General features: G+C 34.6%; 1 protein-coding gene across 1 annotated transcript in view; it reads left to right on the top strand.

Annotated features, from left to right (window-relative positions):
* Positions 1–27,756, top strand: part of Plcb1 (phospholipase C beta 1) — a 690,814-nt gene that overhangs the window by 212,675 nt on the left and 450,383 nt on the right. Inside the window, exon 3 of the mRNA XM_033761014.1 lies at positions 1,619–1,687. Within this exon, the coding sequence (XP_033616905.1) occupies positions 1,619–1,687 (69 nt within the window). The remainder of the gene's footprint in view (positions 1–1,618; positions 1,688–27,756) is intronic.

The raw sequence follows: 27,756 nt of genomic DNA, 5'->3' as shown, positions 1-27,756 counted from the left end.
GCAGGTTACGATGGGTTAAGAGATTCTATAAAATGTGGACAAGGAAACTTACAATATGAAGATGAGCAAGAGAAGAGAACCACTGTTTCCTCTCTGCCTCCATCCCTTGGAGAGATGAGCTAGAAGCAAGTGTTCTTTTGGACTAGCTTTTTAGAGAGGTCCATGGAAGGGACATTACTCACATCGGACCCTTGTTCTTAAACCTTAGGATAATAATCAGGTGATTTTGTACAATACTTTTGAAATTGACCGTAATTGCTTGAAAACCCTGCCTGGTAATATCAATAGCTGGTACTTGGGGCTTTCAGAGTCTGTGGGAAGTTGCAGACACTCTGTCCAGGGGTCTGTGGCAACTGAATCATAATTCATTGTCTCCTCAAAGAGAAAGAACTGTCTGCATCCAGCTGGCTCATTGTCCAGGAAACACATGTTGGACACCTGCTGTCCCTGTATCATTCAGTTGATTGTGCTTCAGCTATAGCTGGGTGGTGAGAGAGTCCTCTGTCTAAGTCGATGACACTATGCCATAACCTCATGGCTCATACCCTCAGGAAGACTTCATAGATTCTCACTCCCTGTCTTCATCTCCATGATTCTCTTCACATGACCTAACCTCCACTCAGATGGAATACTGAATGCCCCGCACATGAATCCTTCCCCACATTGTCACCATGCCTGCAGTTTTACTGTTCTTTAATCCTGGATGTTTCTCTGCCCTCCGTATACCCTTTCCCTGCAATATTCTCTGTCTCCAAGTGTCTCACAGTTCTTCCCATTCTTGTCTCTGATCCATTCTTGTCTGGATCTCTTGCTCATGTTGTACCCATCACCTAGAATGAACCCTCTTTTTCCTTCTCTCTTGTCTCCAAGCTTAATGACTTCTCCATGAACTTTCTTGTGAGTTCTTTGGGGAAAAACTATATTTTCTCTGCTGACTTTCCATAGCAGTTAACTTTAAATATGGCATTGATATTCCCCCTTGTCTTGCATGTATACATTGCTTTATCCCACGAACAGATGACAAGCCAGAGCAGCAGTGATATCTTATGTGCTTTATACTCTAGAGTAACTCGCATTTTATAAGTGTTCAATAATGGATAATGAATGAAAAGTTTAGGAATCAGGTCTGGTGCAAAAGACTGGGGGTAGGAGAGGCAGATTCATATATTTACTCTGATCCAAAAAGAGAGGTATGTGTGTGAGCAGATGGGAGCATCGGCTTCCATCTACCTCCCAGTCCTCCATCCACACCAACATCCCCTCATCCCCTTCCCCAGCCTACATTCTGGGACTTCCAGGATTATACTTCAACTGTGGAACAAGAAGGCCTGGTGCCTTGTGATGTAGGAATGCTTGAAGGATCAAGTGGGGACTGAAATATGCACTTCATTCTTTCAAAATGTATTAGAATATATATTAAATCGAGCAGTTAGCGATCTTTATTTTCATCTTAGTTCAACTGGAAGTGATATAAAAGGAAAAAAAAAATCCCAAATGCAGAAAAATCTTCAGGCAAGTCTCAAGACAATATTATTTTTTAAAAAGTTATGTCAATGACATAAAACAAAGAAAGAAGATTTGTGCGGCTGCTTAACAATTTCACATTTTTGCCTTCCAGGAGACAGAGCTGTTAGATCTCAGCCTTGTCAAGGATGCCAGGTGTGGGAAACATGCCAAGGCTCCCAAGGTAGGAAGCAGAGTTTTGTGCATCTACCAGCTGCTGCCTTGATTATTTATCTGTGTCATGATATCAATTAATTGCCCCAATTAAAATTTCTTCTGTTGTAAATGATGTAAAACACGGAAGCCAGGATGCCCTAATCACTTCCATTTTTATTAAAAGATGGTATCTGTGAATAAACATATTGACAGTAGACATGAAGGGTTGCTTTATGACCTCTGATTTTATTCTTTCTTGAGAACAAAACAAAAATGCGGAAGTTACAGGTTAAGGATCCCCAACTGGAAAATTTGACATACAAATACTCTAATATTAGAAACATTTTTGCACCTCAAAAGAACACCACCAATGAAAAATTCCATACCCAGCCTCAGTTGATGGGCAGTTAAAACATAGGTACACTAAAAATAGTGTACAAAATTATTTTCGGGCTATGGAAATAAGATGAAGCATAAATGAATTGCATACATGAAACATAAATTAATTTTGTATTTAGACTTGGGTACCATCTCCAAAGTAACTACTTACGTATCTGCAAATATTCCAAATCTGAAAAAAATTCCAAATCTGAAACTGTTCATATCCTGAGCATTTTGGATTAGGGATACTTAACCTGTACTTTAATCTTAAATGGCTAAGATGTGGTCGAAATTATTTGGAAAACTATCTTTCAGCCTAACAAATATAAGTGAACTAACCTTTAGATAGGGTAAATAAAGATTGTCTATAGCTCAGTTGCTGTACAGTTAAAAGAATTCTGCTCATGAAACTTAAAAAATGTTGTCTTTCTTCTGAACATGTTACTAGTGAAGACCATACTTTGAGATCAACTGTGTGAGATGTAATTTATTCTGGTTTGGAAAACTTGCTGAAGAAATCAAAGAAAAATTTGCAGTTTATGTATTTGTTTGAAGATTACTGGGTTGGATGAAGACAACACATACTTTTTAGCCCGGCACAGGGTAATAGCAGATGAGTTGAGTTGCCATCATGGTTGAAAAATATTCTTTATCCTACTTAAATTTTAGTTCTTTAAATATTTCACTTCTAGCAGAGTGTGTATCAGCAAAACGCTAAGTACAGTTGCCATTTAAGAGCACAGTGCCTCTTTCCAGAATTGATATGAAACTAGCGATTTTCTTTTTGAGTGCCTTCCCACAACTTTGTTTTACCTCTTAAACGTCAAAATAATTTTTTTGACATCCAAAATGATCTGTTGCTTTGGAGATAAAAAGAAAAACTGATCTGGAATGACTGTTCTGCAGAGATACGACATGGGAATACCCATGGGCTGGAAAAACTTAAAATTTCACTATCAATATTGGGTAAAGACAGTTGTCTACACCACACCAGACCCTGATGCATCTCTGACATCAGTATTCAGAGTCAATTCTACTGCCACATGGAGAGTTTCAGGCTGGAATCTGTCTCTTTTTATTGCAGTACACAGCTAGCTTATCAGTTAAGTGTTCCGTTTATGGGTGCAGTTTGATAAATGTCTACTGAATGTTGGTAAATGAACAGAGGAGCATCTGTGCTCTCTCATCTGATAAACCACTATTAGATCCTAAAATGCTTCTCTTGAGGTTGGAATTTTAACATTCAGAATACTTTGACTTTGTTGTTTCCTTTAACACTTTCTTTGAGGGGCCGATTGTTTTCTCTGTACATTAGTAGTGATGTTGGTTTTCTTTTTCCCTTTTTGTGCCTTGCTGGTACATACAGGCCTCCACACTACTTTTAATGTTTTCAAAGCCTAGGTCTATGGAAGATTACCTGTATGGACTTCCTGAGTTTCAGACTTCTTCCTCATAGGCTCAGTGGTGATAATGATAATGAGTACTTTATATGTTGCTGTAAGGAGTAATGGAAAGAATTCATTAGCAAAGCTGTAGCACGGGATTTCAACTTTACCAGCTCATGGGAACTGGGAAACATTAAAAAATATTGCTTGTTTTTCTTCTCCAAAGATTTTGGTGCTCCATAAATTTAACTATTATAGATGTGGTGTGGGCATCAGGGTTTTTGAAAGACAAATTTGCAGCGAAATTAGAGCACCGTTACTTTAACAAATGCTGCTATTTAATAAACACTCACTAAATAGTAGCCCCTACTGTTATCTTTTTTCCATGCAGGGGACTGAAGCTAGGGTATGTGCCACGCAAGACCTGTGTTCTGCCATTGAGCTTTATACCCCTGGCCTCTCCGTCTTTCTTTTTTATTATTTAAAATTTCAAATCAGATTTGCAGGAGTCAGTTTTCACTTTGTTCACTTAAATTGGAAAAGCATATGTTTTCAAGAGGGATCAGAGGAGGGACCTGGCTGAGAGGGATTTTGTGAATTGACAGGCATGAAAGAGATTGATATAAATATCAGTTTGAAAAATCTATAATGTGCCAAAGAAAGTCTCATCTTAAACCAGATAAATAAAAGTATAATGCACTTAAAATGTTTGGAATGGTTTGCAAATTTCAAAGCACATGCTGGGTTGAGGTGAAGACCCATTCTAGAGTTCAAATAGTGTCTCCATTGTCAGGTGCGTCATTTTTTGAGAGTCTGGCCTCCAGCGGGTGGAGAAGGTTCCCTTTTCCATCCTCAGATTCTGTGGGCTGAAAGAGGGGCTAGCATCTTGTACAATGATTACAGTAGAATACCTTGTGAAGAAATCATGCTGCCCACAAGAGGACAGCTAGACAGGACACCATGAAGGTGGCTAAAACAAAAGCAGGAGAACTTAGAGCAGAACATTAGAAATGTGGAGATATCAGTGGACTGTGTGGAAAGCTGAGAAATTTAGGACTAACAGGCAACGTAATAGGAGGACAGATTAATGCAAGACATTCTGCAAAAGCTTCTAGTTCACAAAGGCAGAAAGATCATTTGTGGAGCGGATATTTATCAAAATGGCCAGGCACCCTGGAAGTATTTGTCTATGTATTCATATTATTTTTGTTTTTCACAGCATCCTATTACATTAAAACAACATCTAGTTGAAAATGAACTGTTTTCTGTGCATGCTGTGATTTGAAATAACATTCATAGGAAATGGAAGAAGCTTCCATGTGTTGCCCTTTTAATGAATTTAAATGTTGACTCCCAGCACAATACATACAACTCCAGATCTACTTTTCTCTCTGTAGTTTTTGTTCAAGTAAACAATTTTGAAATTTCTCATTGGAAAAACATTGGGATTTTTTTTTTAAATCCAAATGAAAAAACCAGAAGAAAGAAATCTGATCCTTTAAAGTCTAAAACATATTTATGTTTTTCCTTTCTTGCATCCTTCATAGGATTATGGAGTGTGTAGTATAAGGGCCAGGTGCTGTGACACATGCATCTTAACTAAGCTTATACTCCCTGGATTGTCACTTCAAATGGCTTTTTTTGCCTTGAAAGTGTTTATCATTATGCCTGGTGATGGGTTTCTGTTACAGCAGATTTAGTGGCTCATGTGCAGCACTAATGAAATGAAATAGGCTGGACTAGAGTAAGTGTAAATCTTGTGTACACCGAGTTGTGTGAAACTTTTTCATGTACAATACGCTCTGAGTCAACGCATTGAGTGTGTTTTTCACCATGGGCCATGTAAGAAATGTTTCTCAGTTGAACACCATAAGCAGCAACAGAAGTTCTCCCAACTTTATTACATGAAAACTATGTGCTGCCAGCATTCGGTGATACATGGGGCAATAGTCTTGGAAAATATTCTTCAGTTTTACTTTCAAACTGTTTCATGCATACAAAGAAAACTGCATGTTGTGCTTATGAGACAAGCAGTTCATTTCAATTGGCAAAGGGCAGTTTATTTCACATATGCAGTGTTACTTTCATTATGGATTCCTTATAAACATCTAGGTCACAATTAAATTTTAAATGGTGTTTAGCATGACAAGAACCCCACAAGGCACATTAGAGTAAAATTAATTTTTAAAAATTGATTAGTTTGCTTTCCAAATCTCTGTAGAAAATGATGGCTTTTTTTTTTCGCTTCATTTTTTATTGATTTGACAACTGGTCATCAAGAGTTTTGAGAAGAAAAGAATTAAATGGTGAATTTCCTTTAAGACTGTTTTTCTACTGAAGTTTCACTTTTGAACACTTGTAATTTCTCAAAGGTACCATTTTATGTAGTCTAAATGTTTTTTTGTTATATAATGAATATATTTCGTGCTGATAGTAAAGTAGGCCATTAATTTAAAGGCTGTCAAATCTGAAATAGCTCATCACAGAGTCTGGTACCAATATATAAATCTCATAATGAGATATTATTTGGATATCATACAAGAGTCATTTCAATGAATCATCTGTGGGGTCTGAAGTTAAAATGAGTGCTTTATTTATTGCCTTCTTTTACTGATTATAAGCTATTTTCCTGACTTTCTACCACTTTATTACTGTGTGAAACCACAGACATAAAATTTGATTTAGATATTTGGAGATTAGGAAAGAAGAAATCACTTTATACAATTAAGTTTTTTTTTCTTTTTTCACTTGATCGCTAGAGAGATAACCTTTGGCCTTATTCTTGGCTCCAACTATTAATTTACCTAACATGCAATAATTTTTGTTTTGTTTATTTTTGCCATTCTGTTTCTATAAATGTGTTTATTTTCATTGTTATTAAATGGAGCAAAGTAGGGCTAAAAATTTACAGAATTGTGTGTATGTGTTGATTTTGACAGCTATTCACATTTACCTTCAGATGTAAATTATATGGCATAGTTTCTTTTTATGTTCATTGAATTCCATAGATGTTGGTGGTTTCCTTGGTAACAAAAACCTTTATATAACTAGTCGGAGATTTGGTAGCAGAAATATCAGGATGCCAGAGGTGGGGGTGTAAGGAATGGTTCCCTTGGTAGAAATTTGCATTCAAAACTCTTCTGGTTTTTCCTTCTGGCCCTTTCCCTCAAGTCCATTCAGTAATAAACAAAAGAATTTCTTTAAAGGCACCATTAAAGTATAGAATATCTTCTGTAATGGTTAAAATTTGTACTTTTTAAAAAAATCTCAGATATGCTATGCACTTTCAGTGTTGTTGGTAAAATTTCCCATATTTGAAAAGAGTTGGTCTGCATCTTATCAACTGTTAAATTTGAGCCTTTTGGCAATGCCGACATTACTTATATACTTGTGTGTGTTTTCATCCCATCAACTGTGTGTTTGAATCAAGATTTTTTTGCGGGGAGGGTAATAGAAATTATCTGTCTTAGTTCCTATTACCTAAGAGTTCAAAAGGCCCTTGAAAGGGTGAAGAGGGGTAAGTTCTGTCAGGGGTAAATAGGAGATAAAAGACATGGTAGCCAATAACATTTTCACTGTGGCCCAGAATAGATCCTTTTAAAAGACAGGATTGATAACAGGAGTTAACTAATCTCAGGTCTTTGCAAAAGTTTGGAATAATTTTATTATTGCCTTTATCTCCTATAATTTCAATCTAGATTTGATTTGTTGTACATATATTGGTCAGAATTGCCTTCTGGAAATACTTCGCAATTTCTCTTTTTTCAAATGCAAAAATATGCCATCTGGTGGATACATCTGATATTAGTTTCTGAAATTAATTCTGTAGTAACTTGCACTCTAAGCCAGGGCTTTCAATCTTGGGTTGTAATGTAGAGATATGAAAAGCACTTGTGGAGCTTTTAAAATCTTGATGTCCTGTCTACACCCAGATGTATTAAATAAAATGTCTGGTGTGGGACTCAGCCACCACCAGTGTGACTCTAAAGTTTCCTGGAGGTTCTGGTGTTCAGTCAACTTTGAGAACCATTACTCTAAATAAGAAGAGTACCAGCTTACATGGATGGTTTCTTTTTTATAAAATGGGTTATTTTATGAAGAAAAGTACTGAGAAATTTCCTACAAAATTTGCTTGTCTGAAGGACTAGTATTCAATCTAGTTGTTTTTAAACTTGAGCACTATACTTAAATCAAAGAAATGCCCCATAATTTTTGTTTGTCTTTTCTGGTTTCTATAACCAAGTACCACAGAGTGGGTGGCATGGACTACAGAAATTTGGGGTTTTTTTAAACAATTCTTGAGGCAAGAAATATGAGATCAATGTGGCAGGAGGACTCTTTCTTTCTTTCTTTCTTTCTTTCTTTCTTTCTCTCCTTCCTTCCTTCCTTCCTTCCTTCCTTCCTTCCTTCCTTCCTTCCTTCCCCCCTTCCTTTCTTCCTTTCGAGACATCAGCCTACAAATGGCTGTTTTCACCCTGTGTCTTCACGTGGTCCTCCCTTGGTCTCTATGTCCTAGTTTCCTGCTCCGATAAAGGACAAGTCATATTGGATTAGGGCCCACCTAATGGCCTCATTTTACCTTCATTACCTCTTTAAAGCCCTGTCCCCAAACACAATTATATTTAAGATACTACAAATTAAGATGTCAACATATAAATTTTGAAGTGACACAGTTCAGACAATAACAGTAGTTGCTCATAATTTACAAAGCCAAGTTTATAGTTTAACTTCTTTACAAGAAGTTGTGCTATAAGACAGTTTCACTGTTAATTTAGGAAACACAAGTAGATTTTTTTCCCCCTTATACTCAATATGATTGTCAGAGTAAATAGAACTTTGCAATCAGAGTTATTTTAAAAACAGATATTATTGCCTCTGTAATAAAGTGGCTTTATTACAGAACATGTTATCATCAAAACTCATTTTCATATGCCTGCGGCATCCAACAAGTATGTTTGTGCTTCCTAGGTACACAATAAGGAGTAGTCATTAAGGACCCAAACACAGATTAGACAGCCTTACAAACTATATTAAAAAGCAAGTTGTTTCATATCTTTGAGACTTGTTCCATCTGAAACACAGAATAATCTCTATGTTTATCTTATTGGTTGTTGTGAGGACCCAAGGACTAAATACAGAGAAAGTACTTATCACAATCACAGCTTCACTGTGCTTAATACATTTAACTATATGTATGAATGCATTTTACCAAATATTTAATCTGTGTAATACATAGGAGATGTATTCTTGTAGGCAAAAGCAGGTTAAATTGCATAAGTTACCTGCTTATAGCAGAATTGCATGTACTACTATGGATTGCCTCACACTGAGAAATTTATGCTTTTGTACCTCTAGTAGTTAAATCTGCCTACGAAAATCGACTTTTTATATATTATCTATAGAAAAATGAACCTCAAATAAACTTCTCTTTGCAGTCAAACATCTGCCCCCAGAGAACCATTATAGCAATCCTATTATACTAAGACTTACATTTCTTATTTAGAAAACTACCTCGATTTGCCAACAGTTAAATAGATTTTCTTAACAATCAAAATAATTTTAGAGCAATTTACTTTCATTTAAGAACATGTTTGTATCTTTTTCTGCACTACAAAGCCACTGAAGCAAAATGCAAAGCACAGTTTTGAAATGAAATAACAGGATTTGGGGTCAAAGAGATCCAGATTCAAAGCCTAACACACACATCAGCTGAGAGATCCCAGGAAGTTTCTCTGCAAATTATAATGCTTGCTGGATAGAGTTGTCTAGAGTTTGATTATGGTTGGAAATATGACACAAATTATGTTTGACTTTAGAAGCTCACTCATCTATTTACCTCTCTACCTGTTTTAAGTTCTCTTTTCAGGTTTATTCTTCCCAGCACTCATTGAACAGATAGATAATTATGCATGAGATTAGGTTCTAAAGTAATTTGTAAGTAATGCAACATTTGGTCCAACCAGGGAAAATGCTGGGATGTAATTTAACACATTATTTAGCAAAGGAAAAAGTTTAAAATAGGAATATTCCCTAAAAATGTGGAGTTCTTTTAACTTTTTTGGAAAGATACCCAGCAGAGGGATGGCTGGGTCAAAGGGAACCTCTAATCCTAGTTCTTTGAGGTATCTCCATATTGATTTCCATTGTGGTTGCACCAGTCTGTACTCACACCAACAATGGAGAAGGATTCCTTTCTCCCCATAACCCGCCAACATTTGTTATTGGTTGATTTCTTGATAGCAGCCACTCTTTGTGGGGTGAGGTGGAATCTCAATGTGGTTTTCATCTGCATCTCTCAAATAACCAATGATGTGGAACATTTTTTCATATATTTACTTGCTGCTTTTACTTCTTTGTCTGAGAAATATCTGTTCATTTCAGATGCCCATTTTGAATTAGGTCTTTATATTTGGGGAGGAATGGTTTTTTTGAGTTCTTTATATATTCTAGATATTAATCCTTTGTCTGAGGAGCAGCTGGTAAAATTGTTCCCACATTGTACGTTGTCTTTTAGTTCTTTTTTGAATTAATTAATTAATCAATCAATCAATCTATTTATTCATTCATTCATTCATTCATTTATTTATTTTGGTACCTGGGATCAAACTCGGGCTCTTGCACTTGCGAGGCAGGCACCAGAACCACTGAGCTAAATCCCCGGCCTGGTTGTCTTTTAGTTCTGTTAATGGTTTCTTTGGCAGTGCAGAAGCTTCTTAATAAGATGAGATCCCAGTTGTTGATTCTTTCTATTAGTTCCTGTGCTACTGAGGATTTGTTCATAAAGTCTTTTCCTATTCCAGTGTCAACAGTTATGCCTAACTTATCTTCCAGCAGATTTATTAACTCTTTTTTAATATTTAGATATTTAATCCACTTGAATTTTAGGTATCTTTCTAAAGGAAACAGGAAGAAACAGGAAGAAAAGGGCTGAATGTGTAGGGGAAGTGGAAAGGGTAGGGGAAAGGAAATAAGGGAAAAGAAAAAAAATGAGAAAATGAAAAAATGGAAATAAAGTATTTGTAAATAGGGAAGGGAGGAGGGGGTGAAGGGAGGGCAGGGGTATGGAGGGAAAATGAGAACCAAGATCTGTCATATAAAGGTACAAGATCCCAATGATGAATGTAACTGTACCATATACCTAAAATGTACCAGTAAACTCAAGGAGAAAAAAAAAATGTGGAGCTCATCATGACAATTCATTTGCAGCAATCATATCATAATTAATTGAGCACTGTGCTGGTTTTGATGATGTGGGAGCTGTAGTTTGATTGTACGACCCTCAAAATCCATTCATAAGTGTTAAGAAGTGGGGTCTTTGAAGGGGATTTTGTCATGAGTATAGCTTCTTCATGAATGGTATTAACACCCTCCTATAGAAACTTTATAAATAGTTCTACTCTGTTTGAACTTTGACCTTTAACCATGTGAGGACTCAACATTTAAGACATCCTGAAGCAAAGAACTACACCTATGAGACACCAATTTTGCTCATGCCTTGATCTTGAATTTTCAAATTTCCAGAACTGTAAAAAATAAGTTTCTATTGTTAGTAAATGTCTTAGGCGTATTTGATAGCAGCACAAAGATACTAAGTCACTGGGTTTTAATTTAGATTCTTCAGCTGGTAGAATGACCATAGAGGAATCCTCTTTTAAGGACTTAATTTTCCTCCTGACAAAGTAAAGAGGATGAGCAAGATGATCAGTAGGGACTGGATATAATATTTATAACCAGCATAGACTTATTTTGAGCATTAAATGATGTTTATACCTCAAATGGCTTTGCCAGCTATAATATGTGACAGAATAATATTTTTGAGGCAACTGGAGTGAAAAATTCAAGTAATATGTCAGTTTATTTTCAAAATTCTGGAATTATTTCCATTTATCATAAAAATGTAAAACATCATACATCATAGCTTTGCGATATGACCCATGATGCATCATTTTCTTGGATGAAAGACCCCTTCCTTCAATATAGTTTTTCTTTCCTGTATATGAACACAATTAAAATTTGAAATATCAAGTATTCTAAAACATGGCATTGATTTTATGAAAAAAGTTTCAATGAAGATTCAAAAGAAAGTATTATGAAACTTGCTAATTGATAGGTCTTTGTTAATGACAAAAGTAAAGTTATCCAACACTACTCAAGTCAGTGTCCACAGAGATTTCAGGGAGATAGAATAACCTAGCTAATTAAGCAGTCTATTTGTTGGTGTTTATTTGTGAAATAAGATCATTAGGACTGGTAGGTCAGAATATTTTATGCCCTAACATATTTTCTCTGTGTCTTTCGGTACTTCTACACCCAGATGGTGCTTTATATGTAAATTTGTATGACAGCATTACCTAGTTCAGGTAAGACTAGGGGAGTTGAAAGAAGAATTTGCTCATCACTGTCACTTTGTATGAAGAAAATCTCTCCCATTTTTGGTTAGGGATAAAGAGTGCTTTTAATGACCCCACCTCAGTGTTTCTCCAAGTGAATGCTTTGGAATAATGGAAATGTCATACGATGTGTGTGGCTGGGCATATAGCTCAGTGGTAGAGTGCAAGTTTACCAGGTGGAAGGCCTTGGGTTTGATCTCCAGCACCAAAATAAAAAAATAAAATTTAAAAATGAAGAAGTATCATCTGATCAAAGTTGAGAAGTTTCTCTCATCAAAGTGTATTCCTTTACTACAGACCTTCTCATAGACTTTTGATGTATTGGACATGGATTTAAGCTGTTTTTGTTTTTTTTATTATCATTATTTTTAACTATGATCCTGTCACAGGTGTGTCGCAGGATTAGTGTTCTGCTGAATTCACATTAGTAAATGTTACTATAATTGATTATTGTGAAGCTGATCACATTCCATTTTGTATTTCCAGTTTAGAAGTGATATTTAGTCTTATGATAGGCTCAATTAAAGATGTTTAAAGACCAAGTTCTTAGGTAATCTAAACCAGAGAAGTCCTTCGTAAATCTCTTAAAAATAAACAGTTGAATTTTGACTTGTATTATATTATGGGTTATTTTAAAATTTTGTATCTTTAGGTATTTTTATTAAATCTTACTTTTAAAAAATTGTGATACTTCAGTTGTGACAGAAACCCATGAATATTATCCCCATATTATTCAAAACATAAAAAATATTCATTTATTTTCGTATTTACTATAATATGGCTTTGGATTTAGGTTATCCTAGTGCCTTGTGCAATGCTAAGTGTGGAATTCCGTGCCTACTGAGAGTAGTTTTTGGAAACACATTGTCTGTAGATTCATATTTTATCACTTATATAAAATTGCTGGATCTTGGCCCTCTCAGAGGGTTCTTAGGTCAAGGTGTAACTTCAGTTGATGTTAGATTGAAAAGTGGGTGGAAGATTCTTGGAGGCAATAATTATGTGTGTGTGTGTGTGTGTGTGTGTGTGTGTGTATGTGTATGTGTGTGTGTGTGTGTGTGTGTTTGTTGAGAGAGTAAGAGAGACAAAAAGAAAGCGAATTTATGATTTTCTGGTGCATGTGAGTTGATGTTTATGTCCTGAAAATGAGGATTTGTCACTATGTCCTTATACTGGGGGGGGGCAATAGTAGCGAAGGGGCTCTGTTAGTAGTACCCGTGTAGCCAGGGTTGAGTAACATAATTAATTCCTGTCTTGATTTCCTCATCCATAAAATGAAGTTAATAAAGCTATTTTTCATTATTTTGGGAGAGTTATAAGTAATAATATATAGGGACTTCATAGGCAATAGCTATGATTATCCTTAAAACTAGAACTCATTAGTGTAAGTGCTTCATTGACTGGATGTTGATGTCAATTATTAAATTCTGTGACATCAGCTATACTAATATTTTTCCCCTGGATATTTGCATTTACCGTCTGCATTATGGAAGATTCTTACTAGCTGGCAAATTTTTTGCTTTTAATGATTTCCTTTGAATTGAATTAACTTTGTTTTTTATCTGTATTTCAAAAATACTAAGATAATTAATATTAAGATAATTCCTTATTAAAATAAGACAGGTAATAGCTGATAGAAAATTGTTTCCCAAATATAATTTTGCCTTTTGCAAATGTTAATCAACATTAAATTTCACTGTCTTTAGTTGAAATTAAATAGGTAAGTCATTTTGCATCTCGTAAAACTTGTACTTGCTTTCATACATTTTGTACCGTAGTGTAAATTATTCTAATAAGACTAAGATATCATAGGTTGGGGCACATACAAAGGATTTGGCATATCAAACTATTGACTTGATCATTTTTATCATATCTTAACTATTTGAAAGAGTGGACTCCGAAACATGTTTTTGTATTAATTTTTACCTTGTTTGAAGATCAAAGATTTCTTAGAAGATATTGTCCCCATAATTTTGCTTACAAATTTGGATACCAGATGAAAATCTAAATAAAACTAACTTATAACATCATATATTTTTTCTGTCCTACATTTTTTAAAGAATGTGAAATAGCTGAATAAAGAAAAGTGAATTATAAAATTTTAGTCAATAATGCTTTCAAAAAAACTCTCCATACAGACTATTGAAAAAGATCTTTTTATCTTCTAAAAATAAAAGAGGGAATGACATATTTTACAGGAATTAGTGATATAAGGAACTTTTGGAAAGTATGATAAAGATTAAATTGTGTAAGTAATAACAAACCAGACTTTATAGTTAATTTTGTTAGTTGCTCAAAATTTCATGGTTCAATTTGCTATTTTGTAAGTCAAATAATTTATTTGACGGATGCTGTACAGCATTTGAAATACTGTGGAAGTGTGGCAAAAGCCTTATTTTTTTCCATTTTTAAAAGAAAAAGCAAATTGTTATTTCAGGATGTATAATATTTAAAGTCATAATAGATTTATTCTCTGTTCCATTAATATTTTTTCCTAATACTTAGCACTGTCACACCTGGGTTGAAATACTTTCAATTCTTAGAAATGTTCTGAGTATCGAGAAACTCATCAAGTTTCTTTTAGTCACATTCCTTAAATGTCCTCTGTTCTGCTTTTAATTCGTCAAGATTCATGCACAACTCAAGATTGTAAATAGAGAAATTATAAATCTGTAACAGAAAAACAGTATGGTTAGCTACCTTACTTTAGGGGAAATGAGCTTGCTTCTTTAACAAGATGTTAAATGATGAACTACATGTCTAAGGTCATAAAGCTGCACAGGAAGTAGGAGAGAGTCAGGAGGGTCCTCTGTCTATGCTGAAATCATCTTTGCCCCAATTAATGAGGGGTGGCATAGTTGACCAAAGGGCAGAAATTTAGGTGTTCTGAATGGAACTCAATTCAAAATATTTTTAAATATTATCAAGACATACTACTCCTTTAATAGCATTAGTTGGTATTAGTTGCATGTGGCAAAAATTCTGCACACTATTAATCCTAGCACTACATTGGGACACTAGAATTATGTGTCCTTGGCACTAAGTAAATCCTTTTGGCTGTATGACTAAGAAGAGAAAGACTAATTATTTTTGTGGCTGGTCTTGAATTATTGCTCTCTTGAATTATTGAATTAAGGCTTAGTCTTCAAAAATGGGAAATTGTGCAAAGGACAGTTTTAGAATGAGGTAGAAAGAGGTACAGGAAAGGATTTTGCCTTTAATTCTGTCAGTGTCTGAAGATTCTACAGAAATTTTTCTTGGAAAAAGTAAATGTCAATAAATTGCTTCAGAGATTGAATAATTCTAGATACAGCAACTCTATGTTTATTTTCCAAAAAGTCAAGGTCAAACTGTGTTCAAGTATGAATTTGTACATGAAACATGTTAAAGTTCTTTCATCTAACATGACATAGTAAACATAGCCATGGTTCTAAGTATTTTTCATATTTATCAGTTCTGTGGCTGAATAATAATCAGTTTGATACTAGGTTGACTACTTACCATCCATTTACAAATGAATAGTTCCAAAATACCCATTTTATTTTTGCTGTTATTACAGTGTGAAACAAATACTTGCCTCCCTTCAAGTATTCTTTAGAGGCAATGTCTTAAATTGTTCTTAACTAGATCAAATTTAATCTTTATATTAGATTTTTTCTCTTTTTTTTCTTTCTCTTTTCTTATAGTGGCAATTTTGATTTCTTTTTTATTACTATATTTACTTCTTTATTATGCAAAGTAACTCTAGAATAAAAATTCTGGTACTACTAATAAAAAACCTAGCAGAGCAAAATCAACATTTCTTTACAGTTCTTTTCATCACTAATTCTCACTACCAATATACATTCCAAGATTATTTAAATAAATCATTTTCAGTAGAGTTGCATTATCAATTAGCTATACAGTCAGATTCCTTTATGTATAATTATATTCAATTTTAGGGATTATGATTTTTAAATTGTTTTAATTTTACATTTTAAAATGTAAACTGTTTACAGGGTTTAAAACTCAAAATTATACAAACGAGAACATAAAGAAAAGTCACATCTATCTAAATTCATTTCAGTCTGTTCCTTTCCACTATGTGGTTTTACTTCATGTTTCTGTTTGCAAAATCAAATGCACACACAAACACACACATTTCCATGTCTGCTCTTGACATATCAGTTTTTAAAAAGCCCATCTAGGGATGGGGATTTAGCTCAGTGGTGCCACCGCTTGCTTCACAAGAGCAGGGTCCTAAATTCAATCCCCGGTACCAAAAAAAGAAAAAAAAGAAAAAAAGCCCATATATTCTCAGGAACCTGAGATGCCAGGTTTTTTTTTTTTTTCTCAAATATAGATTAATTTTCCCTTTTTTTTCTTACAAAAAAAGTAGCTTTCTATCTATATGCTTTTATATTGACTCTTTTACTCAATATGATTTCACAACCACTCCATGTGAGTGACGGGACTCTTTGTGTGTTATTTCACTGCCGGGCCATACTGGCCAGTCCTCAGTCTATCTCCTGTGGGTGAACATTTTGGTTACTTTCTGATATTTTGTTTATGAAGTTTTGCTAACATCTGCTTGATAGAATTTCATTTTTCCCCTTTGTTTTGTTTTATCATTTTCTATTCCCACTGCAAAGTAGGTCTTTATCATCTTACCATCAACCTCAATTTTTTCCAATTTGGCTATTAATATTAATATAACTTTAACTGTTTTTTACTTTAAAAGTGAGTAAGCTTTCTTGCATATGTTTAAGAGGCCATGTGTATAAGCTTTCATGAATGTCTTCGTTTTCGCTTCTTAAACAAATTTCCATAGATTGACGGTTGAAACAAAAAACATTTATTGCTCACACATCTAACAGCTGCAAAGTCCAAGGTCAAGGCCCTGGCAGACCTCCTGTCTGTTGTGGGTCCACTTCCTGACCTGTACACAAGTGTCTTATCATTGTTTCTTCACACGGTGGAGAACAGACACAGGGAGATCTGGCTCTCCACTTTCCTCTTCCAAAGGTACTAACCCCATTCATGAACAACCTCATTAACTTCCAATGGCCCCATCTCCAAATAACGACACTTTGGAGATTAAACCTCATTGTATGGTTTTTGGAATTCAGTCCATAGGAGAATTTTTATTCTTATGTTTCTCCATCTAGCATCTACCTCCCTCTTGAATTTTTGAGCTTTTTTAAATTAGGAGAATGAGCTCTTCATCTATATCATAAATGTGCAAAGGTATTCACTTAGGTTGTTTTTTGCCATATACTTTTGCTTATGTGTGTTTTTGTCATATTTAATTTTGTTTTTATTTTTACATAGTCAATTTATCAATATTTACTTTCACTGCTTTTGAGTTTTTGAGAATAAATAGTCTCTGTCCATAGATATATAGAGATGTTCAACCATAGCTCGTTTTTCTTGGGTCATTTTGGGTTCAGATTCTATAAGCAAAAAGTGAACTTTTATTCAGGAATGACCAAAATATCAGAAGCTACTTTTTTATATATTTAGGCTATTTATCTACTAATTTTTACTCTTAATACTATTCTGTGTTATCTTCTCAATGACGATCCATCATAGAAGAACTTGTTGCCTAGGGCAATTTTATTTCTTTTATATATTTTATGTGCTTTCAAAATGTCATTTTCTACCTTACAGACTTTGTTATTTTTCAACTTCATTTTCCAACTCCTTAGGAAATAAATAATTACTAATTAAGCAATTGATGTGTTCTTATAATTTTAACCACACATTCCAGGAAATAAAAATGAGAGAAGAAAACTGGTTAGTCTTTGTCATGAATTACACTTTTAGAAATCTGTGCTGTCATCAAATTGTTCATTTGACAAGTTTTGAGGGTATTTTATGTAAAAATACCTCCTGTGCATTATTTATGTTGATGAGCCCTTTAAATAGCCATTAAGTATGTGGAAACAGATTAATACTGCATCTGCCCCATGCTTTTGAAGCTTATCAACATTTTGAGGTGGAACTCTTGCATGATGTCAGAAGTTTTCTTATATTCTCAGTTGCTTATGGTGGCATAGGGAAGGAAGTACCTTTGCTGCATTTATTTGGGTCAAAATGACACATTTTCTGGTTGGATTTTTATCTGAGGGGGATGAGAACTGTCGCTTTCACTTTCTAACTGATAGAAACATGTTCCAAGTTGAGTAAGTTTTTTTCAGAATGAATGTCAGGAGTAACAGCTGTCTGTAGCTTGTCTGTACTATGCATTGTGCCAGAGTTTTTCTTCACCTTGACCACCAGGCACACAACCACCCTTGCCGTTTCAAATAAGGTTGCTGGGAATTCAAATAAGGTTAGCTCTCTTGTGTAGCAGCATGGCTTTAATGTATTTAAATCATGATACTTAATAAAATAAGAAATCCATGGGCCAGGGATTTAGCTCAGTGGTACAGCACCTGCCTGGCAAGCACTGCCTGGTGAGTTTGATCCCTGGTTCAAAAAAAGAAATTTATATATTTAAAAATACAGATTACTGAAAGTAATTAAAAAGGATTCCCCTCCTCTCCTCCACCCTTTTCCGTTTCTTTCACGTCCTTCCTCTCACTCAACAATTCATAGTAGTTTCCTGTTCTTATTTCCCAGAAAAATCTGTAAATGATGGCATGCCTTCAAACTATTTAAACTTAGTAATATGTCTCAGAAATCGTGTCATATCAGTACATATATATCTACTTTGTTTCTTTTTTGAAGTCATTAAGTATGATCTTTTTCATGGATTTATCATAATTTATATATTGATTTACTTCTTAAGCATTTTGTGGTTTCCATGTTTTTGATCTTACAACAATATTTTAATGTATGTTCATTAAATATATCTGTGAGCATATTAGGGGTATATCTGAAGTTCTTCTATAAATGAAATTACTGGGTCCAAGTGTGTGCACATTTTAAATTACAAAATGTATAGCCAAATTGCTCAAAGAAGTGATTGTGTCAATTTAACTTTCATAGCAGTGCTCAACATTACCTTTTCACACTTTCCAATACTATATTTGATCAGGCTGTTTTGATTTTGAAAATGTGATAGATGAAAAATCAGTAGTTCTTTGTTTAATTTTTTTCTTCTGATTCTGATCGTATTCTTTGCCATTTTTTAATGAGTTGTTTTCCCTTTGCTTATTGCTTTGTAAGGTAGGAATTGTCAGAACCTTGTGCTTGCAAGTCAGGCAGCAGTACCACTGAGCTAAATCCCTGGCTCTGCTTTGTAAGATGTTTTGATAGATTAAGAGTATTGTCTCTGCCTTTTAATTTTAATTTGATCTTATAAAATTTTTCCTATGCAGAATTGTTTGTAGTCCAATTTACTCATCTTTTTGTATGGTTTTTACTTATTGTGCTAAGCTGTTTACTACCCATTGTAAACAATGAAGGCCATTTTGTAATACCTTCTAGTGTTTGCAGGGTTTTACTGTTTATGCTTATACCTTTGAGCTATCTGGATCTTACTTATAACTATTACAAAGGAATCTTTATTACTCAGGATAGGCTAAGGTTACCTTAACAAACCACCTCAAGATATTAATGCAATAAAACACTGAAATCACATTTCTAGTTCAAACAGTCTGCTGAAGGCCTGAAAACTGTTCTGAACTAGTTAATCTTAGCAGTCTCAGTTGTGTCTCTCTTGGGCTATGCCATTTTCTGCATTTGTATTTACATTCACTGTGGCAGCTGTAAAATCAAGAGAGTCTTGTCAATGCCCCAGACACACATCTTTTCTGTTCATAGTACATTGGCACATAGCCCTGCTCAAATGCAAAGGGGCTGAAAAGTGTGGAGTCCATTATGCCCAAGGAAGAAAGGAGAACCAGTTATCAGTGAGCCCTAATGTTTCCCACAATGACAGTTTTGTTCTACTTATTGCTGACTTGTCCAATCTTAATTATTGCTTAACCCATTTTTACTAATTTGAAATATTATCATGATTATTTTGAACATTTAATATAGTTTAATCTATTCTTTGCTCTGATATAATTTACCTTTCTCTATATTTTGGGGCTGTTAATAATAAAGTGTTTAATTATTATAACTTCATAATATTTCATAATTATTTATTTGGTAGATTTAGTCCTGCTCTCTATTAATTTTTATTTGTGCATTTTCTTGTTTATACAAATTTGAGAGTTAATTTATATGGTTCACCTGAAAGCCCTCCTATATTTTTGCTCACTTTAATTTAAATGTTTAGACTATATAGCAGTGTTCTTAGATGCTGAATATTTCTACCAGAGTATATGTCTATTGTCATTCAGATTATCTTTTAAGTCCTTGTAAATGTTTTAGATCTTACATATCTTTCCTGTATTCTAGCACTTTTATGCCATTCTAACAAGAGCATTCATTTATATTTCTAATGGCCATTAGTTATATAAAAGAAACTTCATTTTTGGTATATCTTTACATATCAAGCATTTCACTGTGTCCATTGCAACATTTTTCAGTTGTTTTCATCCTAATGGACATACAATTAAACTTCTATGACAAATGATAATTTTTTTCTCCTCACTTCCCAATGGATATCTATTATTTTCTTTATCTCTGAACGTAAATTTATTTATATATATATATATATATCAGCAATTTTATAAAATTCTTATCTTTTAAAATTAAAGTGAATAATTAATATTGTGGATATCAGTAAGTTCTTTGTTTTTAGAACTATTTGATTCAATAAAAATGATTATTGAAACTCTCCTATTAAAAAAAGTCCTGTGTTAGATTTCAAATGAAGTAAAAACAGAAATAAGACTATGTCTTGGTCTTTATGGTTCTTATACTTGGAACAAGAGAGCAAGAGAATGTATAAAAATAGTTATGAACAATGTCAGATGTGTTCAGGGTCATCATTGGGATACAGAAGAAATGTTCTGGGCTATCAAGACACTGAGTTTCCTGTGGGCTGGGAGTTGGCCTGGCTAGAGTAAGACAGATGCACAAAGCTGAACAACCACGGTAGCATTTGAATCAAAACGGGGTAGATATTCTGAAACAAAGCAGGAGTGGATCTCAGATATAGGGATTGCAGACCTCACGGGGCAATCCAGATTCATTTCTGAAGCTTAATTTCATGCACGACCTAGGATAGTTATGTCCATGGACAATCTTTGGATTTTGGAGACTACCCATACAGGAGACTGCCCATACATGAGAATAATTCACCAGTGACTCGTTCATGCATGCTTTATTTTGAAATATGAAGACCATTCTGTTGGAACCTAGGGCAGTTCTTTCTGAGTCATTGAGAAACATATGCTACTTATACTTTTCTTTCTTCTTTAGAATATATCCTAGACTTTGAGTTAAATCAGCACTTTTTTGGCTTATAAGTATTTATGTCTGAGGAGAAATGATACTTTTTATTAAATGAATAATGTGACATTAATTATATTGCAAAAGTAATATGGGTTTTTCTTTCCAGACCAATTTTAATTTAAGGAGGATGAGAGTCAACTTTTCTTTGAAAGCAGTTGCTTTTTGACTTCCTGGAATGAATAGTCTGTGTTGAGTTTATTTAGCTAAGTTTTGTTTGAGTTTTAGCCAAATATCTGGGTATTAGTGGGTATTAGTGGCACAAAGCCAGTTTTCTGCAGTTTTTCTGCTGTGTAAAATCAACACATGGGATCACAGAATCCCTGGGTTCTCTTCATTCTGAAAGTTTTTAAAGCAATTCTAGTCTTGTCTTGCATATCAAATGTTGTACGTGTCTCAGTGTAAAGCATATCTCCTGGGGCTGATCTGAAAATAAGAGATTAAAAAACACCTTGCGAGAAGATGAAAAGGACAATTCTGAAGCTCATTTGACTCTTCTTCCTTCTAATTCCCTTTCTTCTCCTCAGAAGCGGGACACAGTGTTCCTTGGGAAACAAATATTTTGAGCAGGGGGAATAATCAGTTTCCTATTTGTATTGGAATCAAATGACTTCCTAGTCTCAAAATGATATAGACAAGGGTAACATTCTATGATTTGAAAATTCAGATATTTAAAATATAAAGATCCTTATCTTATATAAAGATCCTAATCTTTATCTTGTATAAATATGATCCTATCTTTATCTTATACAAAGATCCTAATCTTTTCCTAGAAATATTAGTATTTACTTTTTTCTTTACACCAACATTTTATTTGATATATTCGGTATTAAACCCATAAAACAGAGCTGAAGATATTCTGGAAATAGGATTTTAATATTTTAATAATATTAAAGAGTATTATTATTAATATTGGATCCAAATGATATACCAAATCATGATTCTTGAAGTTGCATATAACCCCAATACTAAAAAAAGCAATATATCTCTCTCAGCTCCTAGTTCCTAACTGTCAGTCCTATTTCCTCTGATACTTGAAGAAATCCTCTTTGCTTCCAGTAAATGTTTAAAGGCTAATTATTTGATGCTTAGTTCTCTGGTCAGAAATCATTCTTATTCTGAAGCTGCAACAAATGTCCCCAGATCTCAGTGATATAAACTAATAAATTTTTGTTCCTGCTAAAGAGTCTTTACTTCCACAGAGTGGTTCTTTGCTTCTCCCCCAAGTTAAGATCACCCATGTGTCTGATCTCCTGTGAGTTGATGGTGTGGCTCTGTTGAATTGGACTGGGCTCTCTCGCGCATTTGGGGGCCACCTGGTTTTAGGCTCACTGTGCTTTTTCCCAAGTGTGCTATGTATCCTTCCCTTACAATCAGTCCAGCCTGGTTAGGTTCTTATGATGAGAACAAAAGAGTCAGAGAAAGCATGTAAGCACACACAGCCCCTTGAGGCTTAGACTCCAAGCAGGTACCCCATAACTTATGCCACATTCAGAAGACCAAAGCAAATTTTAAAATCATTTTCAGACTTAAGGATAGGGAAATAGACTATTATAGCTCAGGAAAAACCATAAAGTCGCATGGCAAAAGGGATTGGATAAAGGGGAAGTGGAGAATTTGGGCCTTTTTTTTTTGTGATCAGTGTGCTTTATTTTCCTTTCCAGAAGCTGCCTGCTTCAACCAAAATTAATGATAGCTGAAATCTTGGCAATCCAGTAGCCAAAAATCTTCCCTTTGCATATCACTGCAGTCAATTTGTACCAGCTTGCAGGGCCACTTGTTCAACATAGTTCTTAAATTCCATGAATTTAAAATGGGGTACATTAGGGCTGGGGATTTAGCTCAGTGGTTCAGTGGCCAAGGACCCGAGATTGATCCCCGGTACCAAAAAAAAAAAAAAAAGAAAGAAAGAAGGAAACAATAAAATGGGGTACATTATATGGAAAAGATACAAACCCCACACTTCCTAACTATTTTTATTACCTGTGTTCTCAAGGTTGTTTGTGAGTATTTTGCCCAAATGGCTATAATTGAACTACTGTACATATCTGCCCAAATACGTTTTTAGTGATGTTGGGGTTCAGAAAAAGACACCAGAAAGTGTGGTGCTTTGGAGTGTTGCATTCTTGGCACTGAAGGACACTAGAAGGCCTCAGAAAGCAAGTTATTTTTCTGGCTTTCTTCTAATGTTTTTTCTCCAGCTTCCTTTTGTTCTTTAAGAAACATAGAAACCAAGAAATCCTCTTTTCCTCAAAAGAAATCCTCTTCCCAAGAAAGAAGGCAATCTTTCTTTCCCCATAGAAACCAGAACCCCTTTCTCTCAAGTCAAGGCTTAAAGCCTAGAGATGTCTAATCTTTCCCTGTCTGCCTCTGTAAAAGCTGCTCCAAAGAAACTCGGACCCACCATGTCTTTTTTTCAGAAGGAGTAAAGAAGAAGGAAGCTAGGCGGGTAAGCCAAGAGAAATCTAAACAGACAGGCCTTCCTTGATGTCCCTCTTTTAGTCTGTTGCTATTAGATCATACCATATTTTGTCCAATCTTGTTTCTACACACTGTCTATTCTTCATCAAATCTTAGCATAAAAATGAACATTTTCCCCTGTGTGTTTGTTTGGGTCTTCAGTTTTACGGCTCCCTGTCACACAAAACACTATTACTCTTTTCTATTGTTAACCTCGCTTTTGTTGCGTAGGTGTCAAATGTGATCCTTATAATGGGTAGGAAACAGAACATACCATTCTACTTCCACATTCACAACATACAGATATGCTGAGATTGTCTGGAATAGTATTTGCACCACTAATACTGGCAAATACTCCTAACCAGAGTTCTTTGTTCTCCTTTTTAATAGCTGCTTATTAACTTTTACCCATACATGACTGCCTGTAAATGCCATGGAGGATTTGAAGGCCCAGGCCAAATCATTGCTGTACTTCATAGCATGAGCTTGATTCATCTTATGTACTCCTGTGTGTTCTATTGCTTTGGTAAGAAAGAAAAAAACATAGAGGGAGTAAAGAAACTAAGTTTCCTAAACGTGTATTTGAGAAATTGGTAAGGACTATGGTAGCAAAAGCTGTTTTCTTCTTTCTTTAGTAAACTCTACTGCTTGTAATGAAATCAGATATATTCACCTTACCTGTGTGATGTACAAACCTAACCTTAAGGAAAAACACAGAGATGAGAAAGGTAAATAGTAAGCATGGTCATTAAAATGGAGTGCATGCATTCAGAAGAAAATTGCCTTGCATTGTTTTCAGCCCTATAATTTCAGGATGAGCATTGTCTTGAGGAACAACAAAAGGAAAGTGGGGTGCTTTGTGTTTTATCTACTTGTTAATGGAGACCAAGGCTTATTTATTTTTCTGAGTCAGATGGCTTGACGTTTGCCTGCCAGTATTCTACTGCAGCAAAAGGTCATTCCATCTCCCCAAAAGCCTGCAAAGCAGACAGCCTGTTCAGAGAGAAAACTCACTTAAGAAGCAGAAGCAAAGAGATAAAATGCAAAAAGTAAGGTCGCTCAAATTCTATTATTCAGTTGCACTGCCTTTGCAATGCATTCCCAGAAAATGCAGTACTTGTACCAGTTCTGTGCAATAACTGTACCGACTTGCCTAGGTCATTCTTTTTTTAATTTGTTTTAGATTTTTTTTTATGAATTATTGGGTTGTGGTATTGCCTAGAGGGAACTTAGGATAAATGTTTAGGATGTGATATTTCTGAGCTGGAAAAATGAAAATGATGAGTAAAGTATCAGCATTCTTATTCCAAGTTTCTGATAAGTTATATGAAAATTGTCTTCTTCACTTTTTCTGGAAATTCTGAGGCTGTAGAGTCATCCACCTGATGTTTTAATTATTGCAGATAAACACAGTGCAGGAATGATAGACGAAATCATGTCATGCTAAACATCATCAGTAAGTGGCCAGATTTAGATACACATGGATAAATACAGAATTAATTATAGAGCCATGAATATCCATATGTCAATGTACACATGCATATTTCCAAGCTCTGTCCACTAATGGGAACTTGAAGCAACCACACCCAAGAAACATTGCATATATCCTATGCCCAGATTTTGGTTTCTTATATCATTCTTGGAACTAGGACTCCATGGAGAAATGGCTGATTATAAGGCTATGGCAGGGAATTTACAAGATAAGTCTGGACTATGTTTTAGTTCCATAAAACAAATATTAAAAAAGCACAATGATGGGAGTAGGTCAGAGGGATCCAAGAGGCAAGTTAAAGTTCCCTGTGGCTGGTTCTGGAACCCCTTGAGCAACAATATAAATGCCATGATACTGGATTATAAATCAATGTATAGAATAAATATCTATGAATCTATACTCATATAGTTAAATGAGTGCATTTTAAAATGGGAAAAAAATTAATCTTTCATACAGAAAAATCACAAAAAATTATGTAGATAATGACATGTCAATAGAGTAGAACATAATTTCCCACTTCTTAAGTGTAGACTTCACATGGTGATTACTTTCCAAATAAAACAGTACAGAAAGGGGGAAATTAGTTCATGTACAGTGGTGAAACCTGTCAAACACCACCTTAGCCAAGTAATCAAGGTTAACATCATCAGTGATAAATCAAATTACTGCTGCAGTTTGATGGCATGAACATTTTTTATGATGTGATTCTTTGATCAAAATAGCGATCTACTTTGTGATCTTCCACCCTGATAAAAATGATAATTCCAGTCTAATCATAAAAACACCAGACAAACTCAAATTTAGAAATATTGTACAAAACACCTGAGAGAACAGAACAGTATTTTTCAACCTGTCATACTACAAAACAAGAAAGTCTGAAAAACCTAACAGAGGACTAAATATGAATAGGCCTCCTGGATGGAATCTGTACCAGAAAAAAGGACATTAAATCCAAACTTAGAGAATGTTAGTAAAGCACGGACTTCAGTAGAAAATAATAAATCAGTTTTGGATCATTTTTTGTGAAAAAAATATGTCATACGAAGGTGAGATATTAACAAAGGCAACTGGATATGGAGTATAGGAGAATGTTCTCTACCAACTGCGTTTTCTTTGAATATAGTCACAGAATCCGAAAGTGGTTGCAGTAAAATTAGTCTAAATTGGAAATTTATTTTTTTAATCACAATGACAATGCTAGACTTCCTTTAGCAAATTCTTGTAAGTTTTAAATCAGATGCTTCCATACACGATGTTTTTTTTTTTTTTGAAGTGAAAAGTCAATAGCACAAACCTTAGGTTGTTGAATGTAACACGTAGTTTGTACAATGATATTTAACTTTCTGTAGCTTTATACCTTTGAGGATATTGGCATTTTTGCCTAAGTAGCTGAAATCACACTGATAAAAACTCAACTGTGTTACAGTCTATTTCTAGCTGTGTTACTACCCAGCTGTGGCTTTGGAGACAAATTACTTCATCTCAGTAGCATCATCCTCTGCCATGCATGTATTGCTGCACACTGGAAAGCCATGTATATCTAGTAACTATAATAATAATTATTTTTCTGTTGCTAATTTTTCTGTGATTTCATTGCTAATATTAAGCTTTTGTGTTCTATTTGAATAAGGACTGTGAAATACAAAGTATACTTCATTCATTACCAAAAAAATCTAATTTTCAGCATTTTGTATGATATAGGACAGTGAAATGCAATTTTTTGGGAACAAATAACATTTTAGTGAGTCAGGATGGGTGACTCCATTTGCCATGTGGTCCCAGCAAAACTGGCTGAGGATGCAAGAGCTCTATGGATGTGAAATCTTGGTGGGGTTTTTACCTGGTAATAAAAGGACTTTTCCATAATGGCTTTTAGCTACCCCAACACTCTTTCAACATATATGGTCCAGAGCCTAAGTGGAACTGGATTGCTCTAGGACTTTTGTGTGGGAGGTTTCATCCCAATCTGGACAAATTTAGCATTAGCAATTAGAGAGGGCTACCAATTCATGAATCCAGTTTGATATCCACAAAGACAGGCAAGGGTATTGTTCATATGGATTTTACAGACTAAACACAAGTGAATAAAAGGACATAGTCATTTGGAAAAAAACAAGTGAATAAAAGGACATAGTCATTTGGAAAAGTGACATGAATTATGAAGAAACAAAAAGGAATAGATAAGACAGGGAAGGGAGATGGAGTCCACTCCTTGAATCTGATGCATTTGTATTTGGGTATTACTGATAATGAGACGAGTCTAATGGAAATGATCATTAATCCACTCCCTTGATAGCTAAACAAAGTCGAGTTAATGAGAGCTGTAATTTTATATGCATTCATATTGCCTATACTTCGTTGAGTCTGGCTCTATTTCTTCTTTTTAGTATATGTGCTGCTGAAGCGAGCACTGGCTCTATTTCTTTATCACATTTATTAGATTAAATAATATTATCATGTGTAATTATAGATTGTTCATTCTCTTTGCTATGTATAATATTTCACTTTGTGAATATACATCAATTTATTTATCCATGATTTATTTATCCGGTTGACAGTCTTTTTTTAAAGTGTGCAGTCGTCCTGTCTGTCAGCACCCTTAAATGTGTTTCTGGGTCAACACAAACACACATGGATGGAATTGTGGAGTCATAGAGTA

This window comes from Fukomys damarensis, unplaced genomic scaffold (genome assembly GCF_012274545.1).
Source record: "Fukomys damarensis isolate Sample0158 unplaced genomic scaffold, DMR_v1.0_HiC HiC_scaffold_7, whole genome shotgun sequence".
Taxonomy (NCBI): Eukaryota; Metazoa; Chordata; class Mammalia; order Rodentia; family Bathyergidae; genus Fukomys; species Fukomys damarensis.
This window is presented reverse-complemented; position numbering and strand designations above follow the sequence as displayed.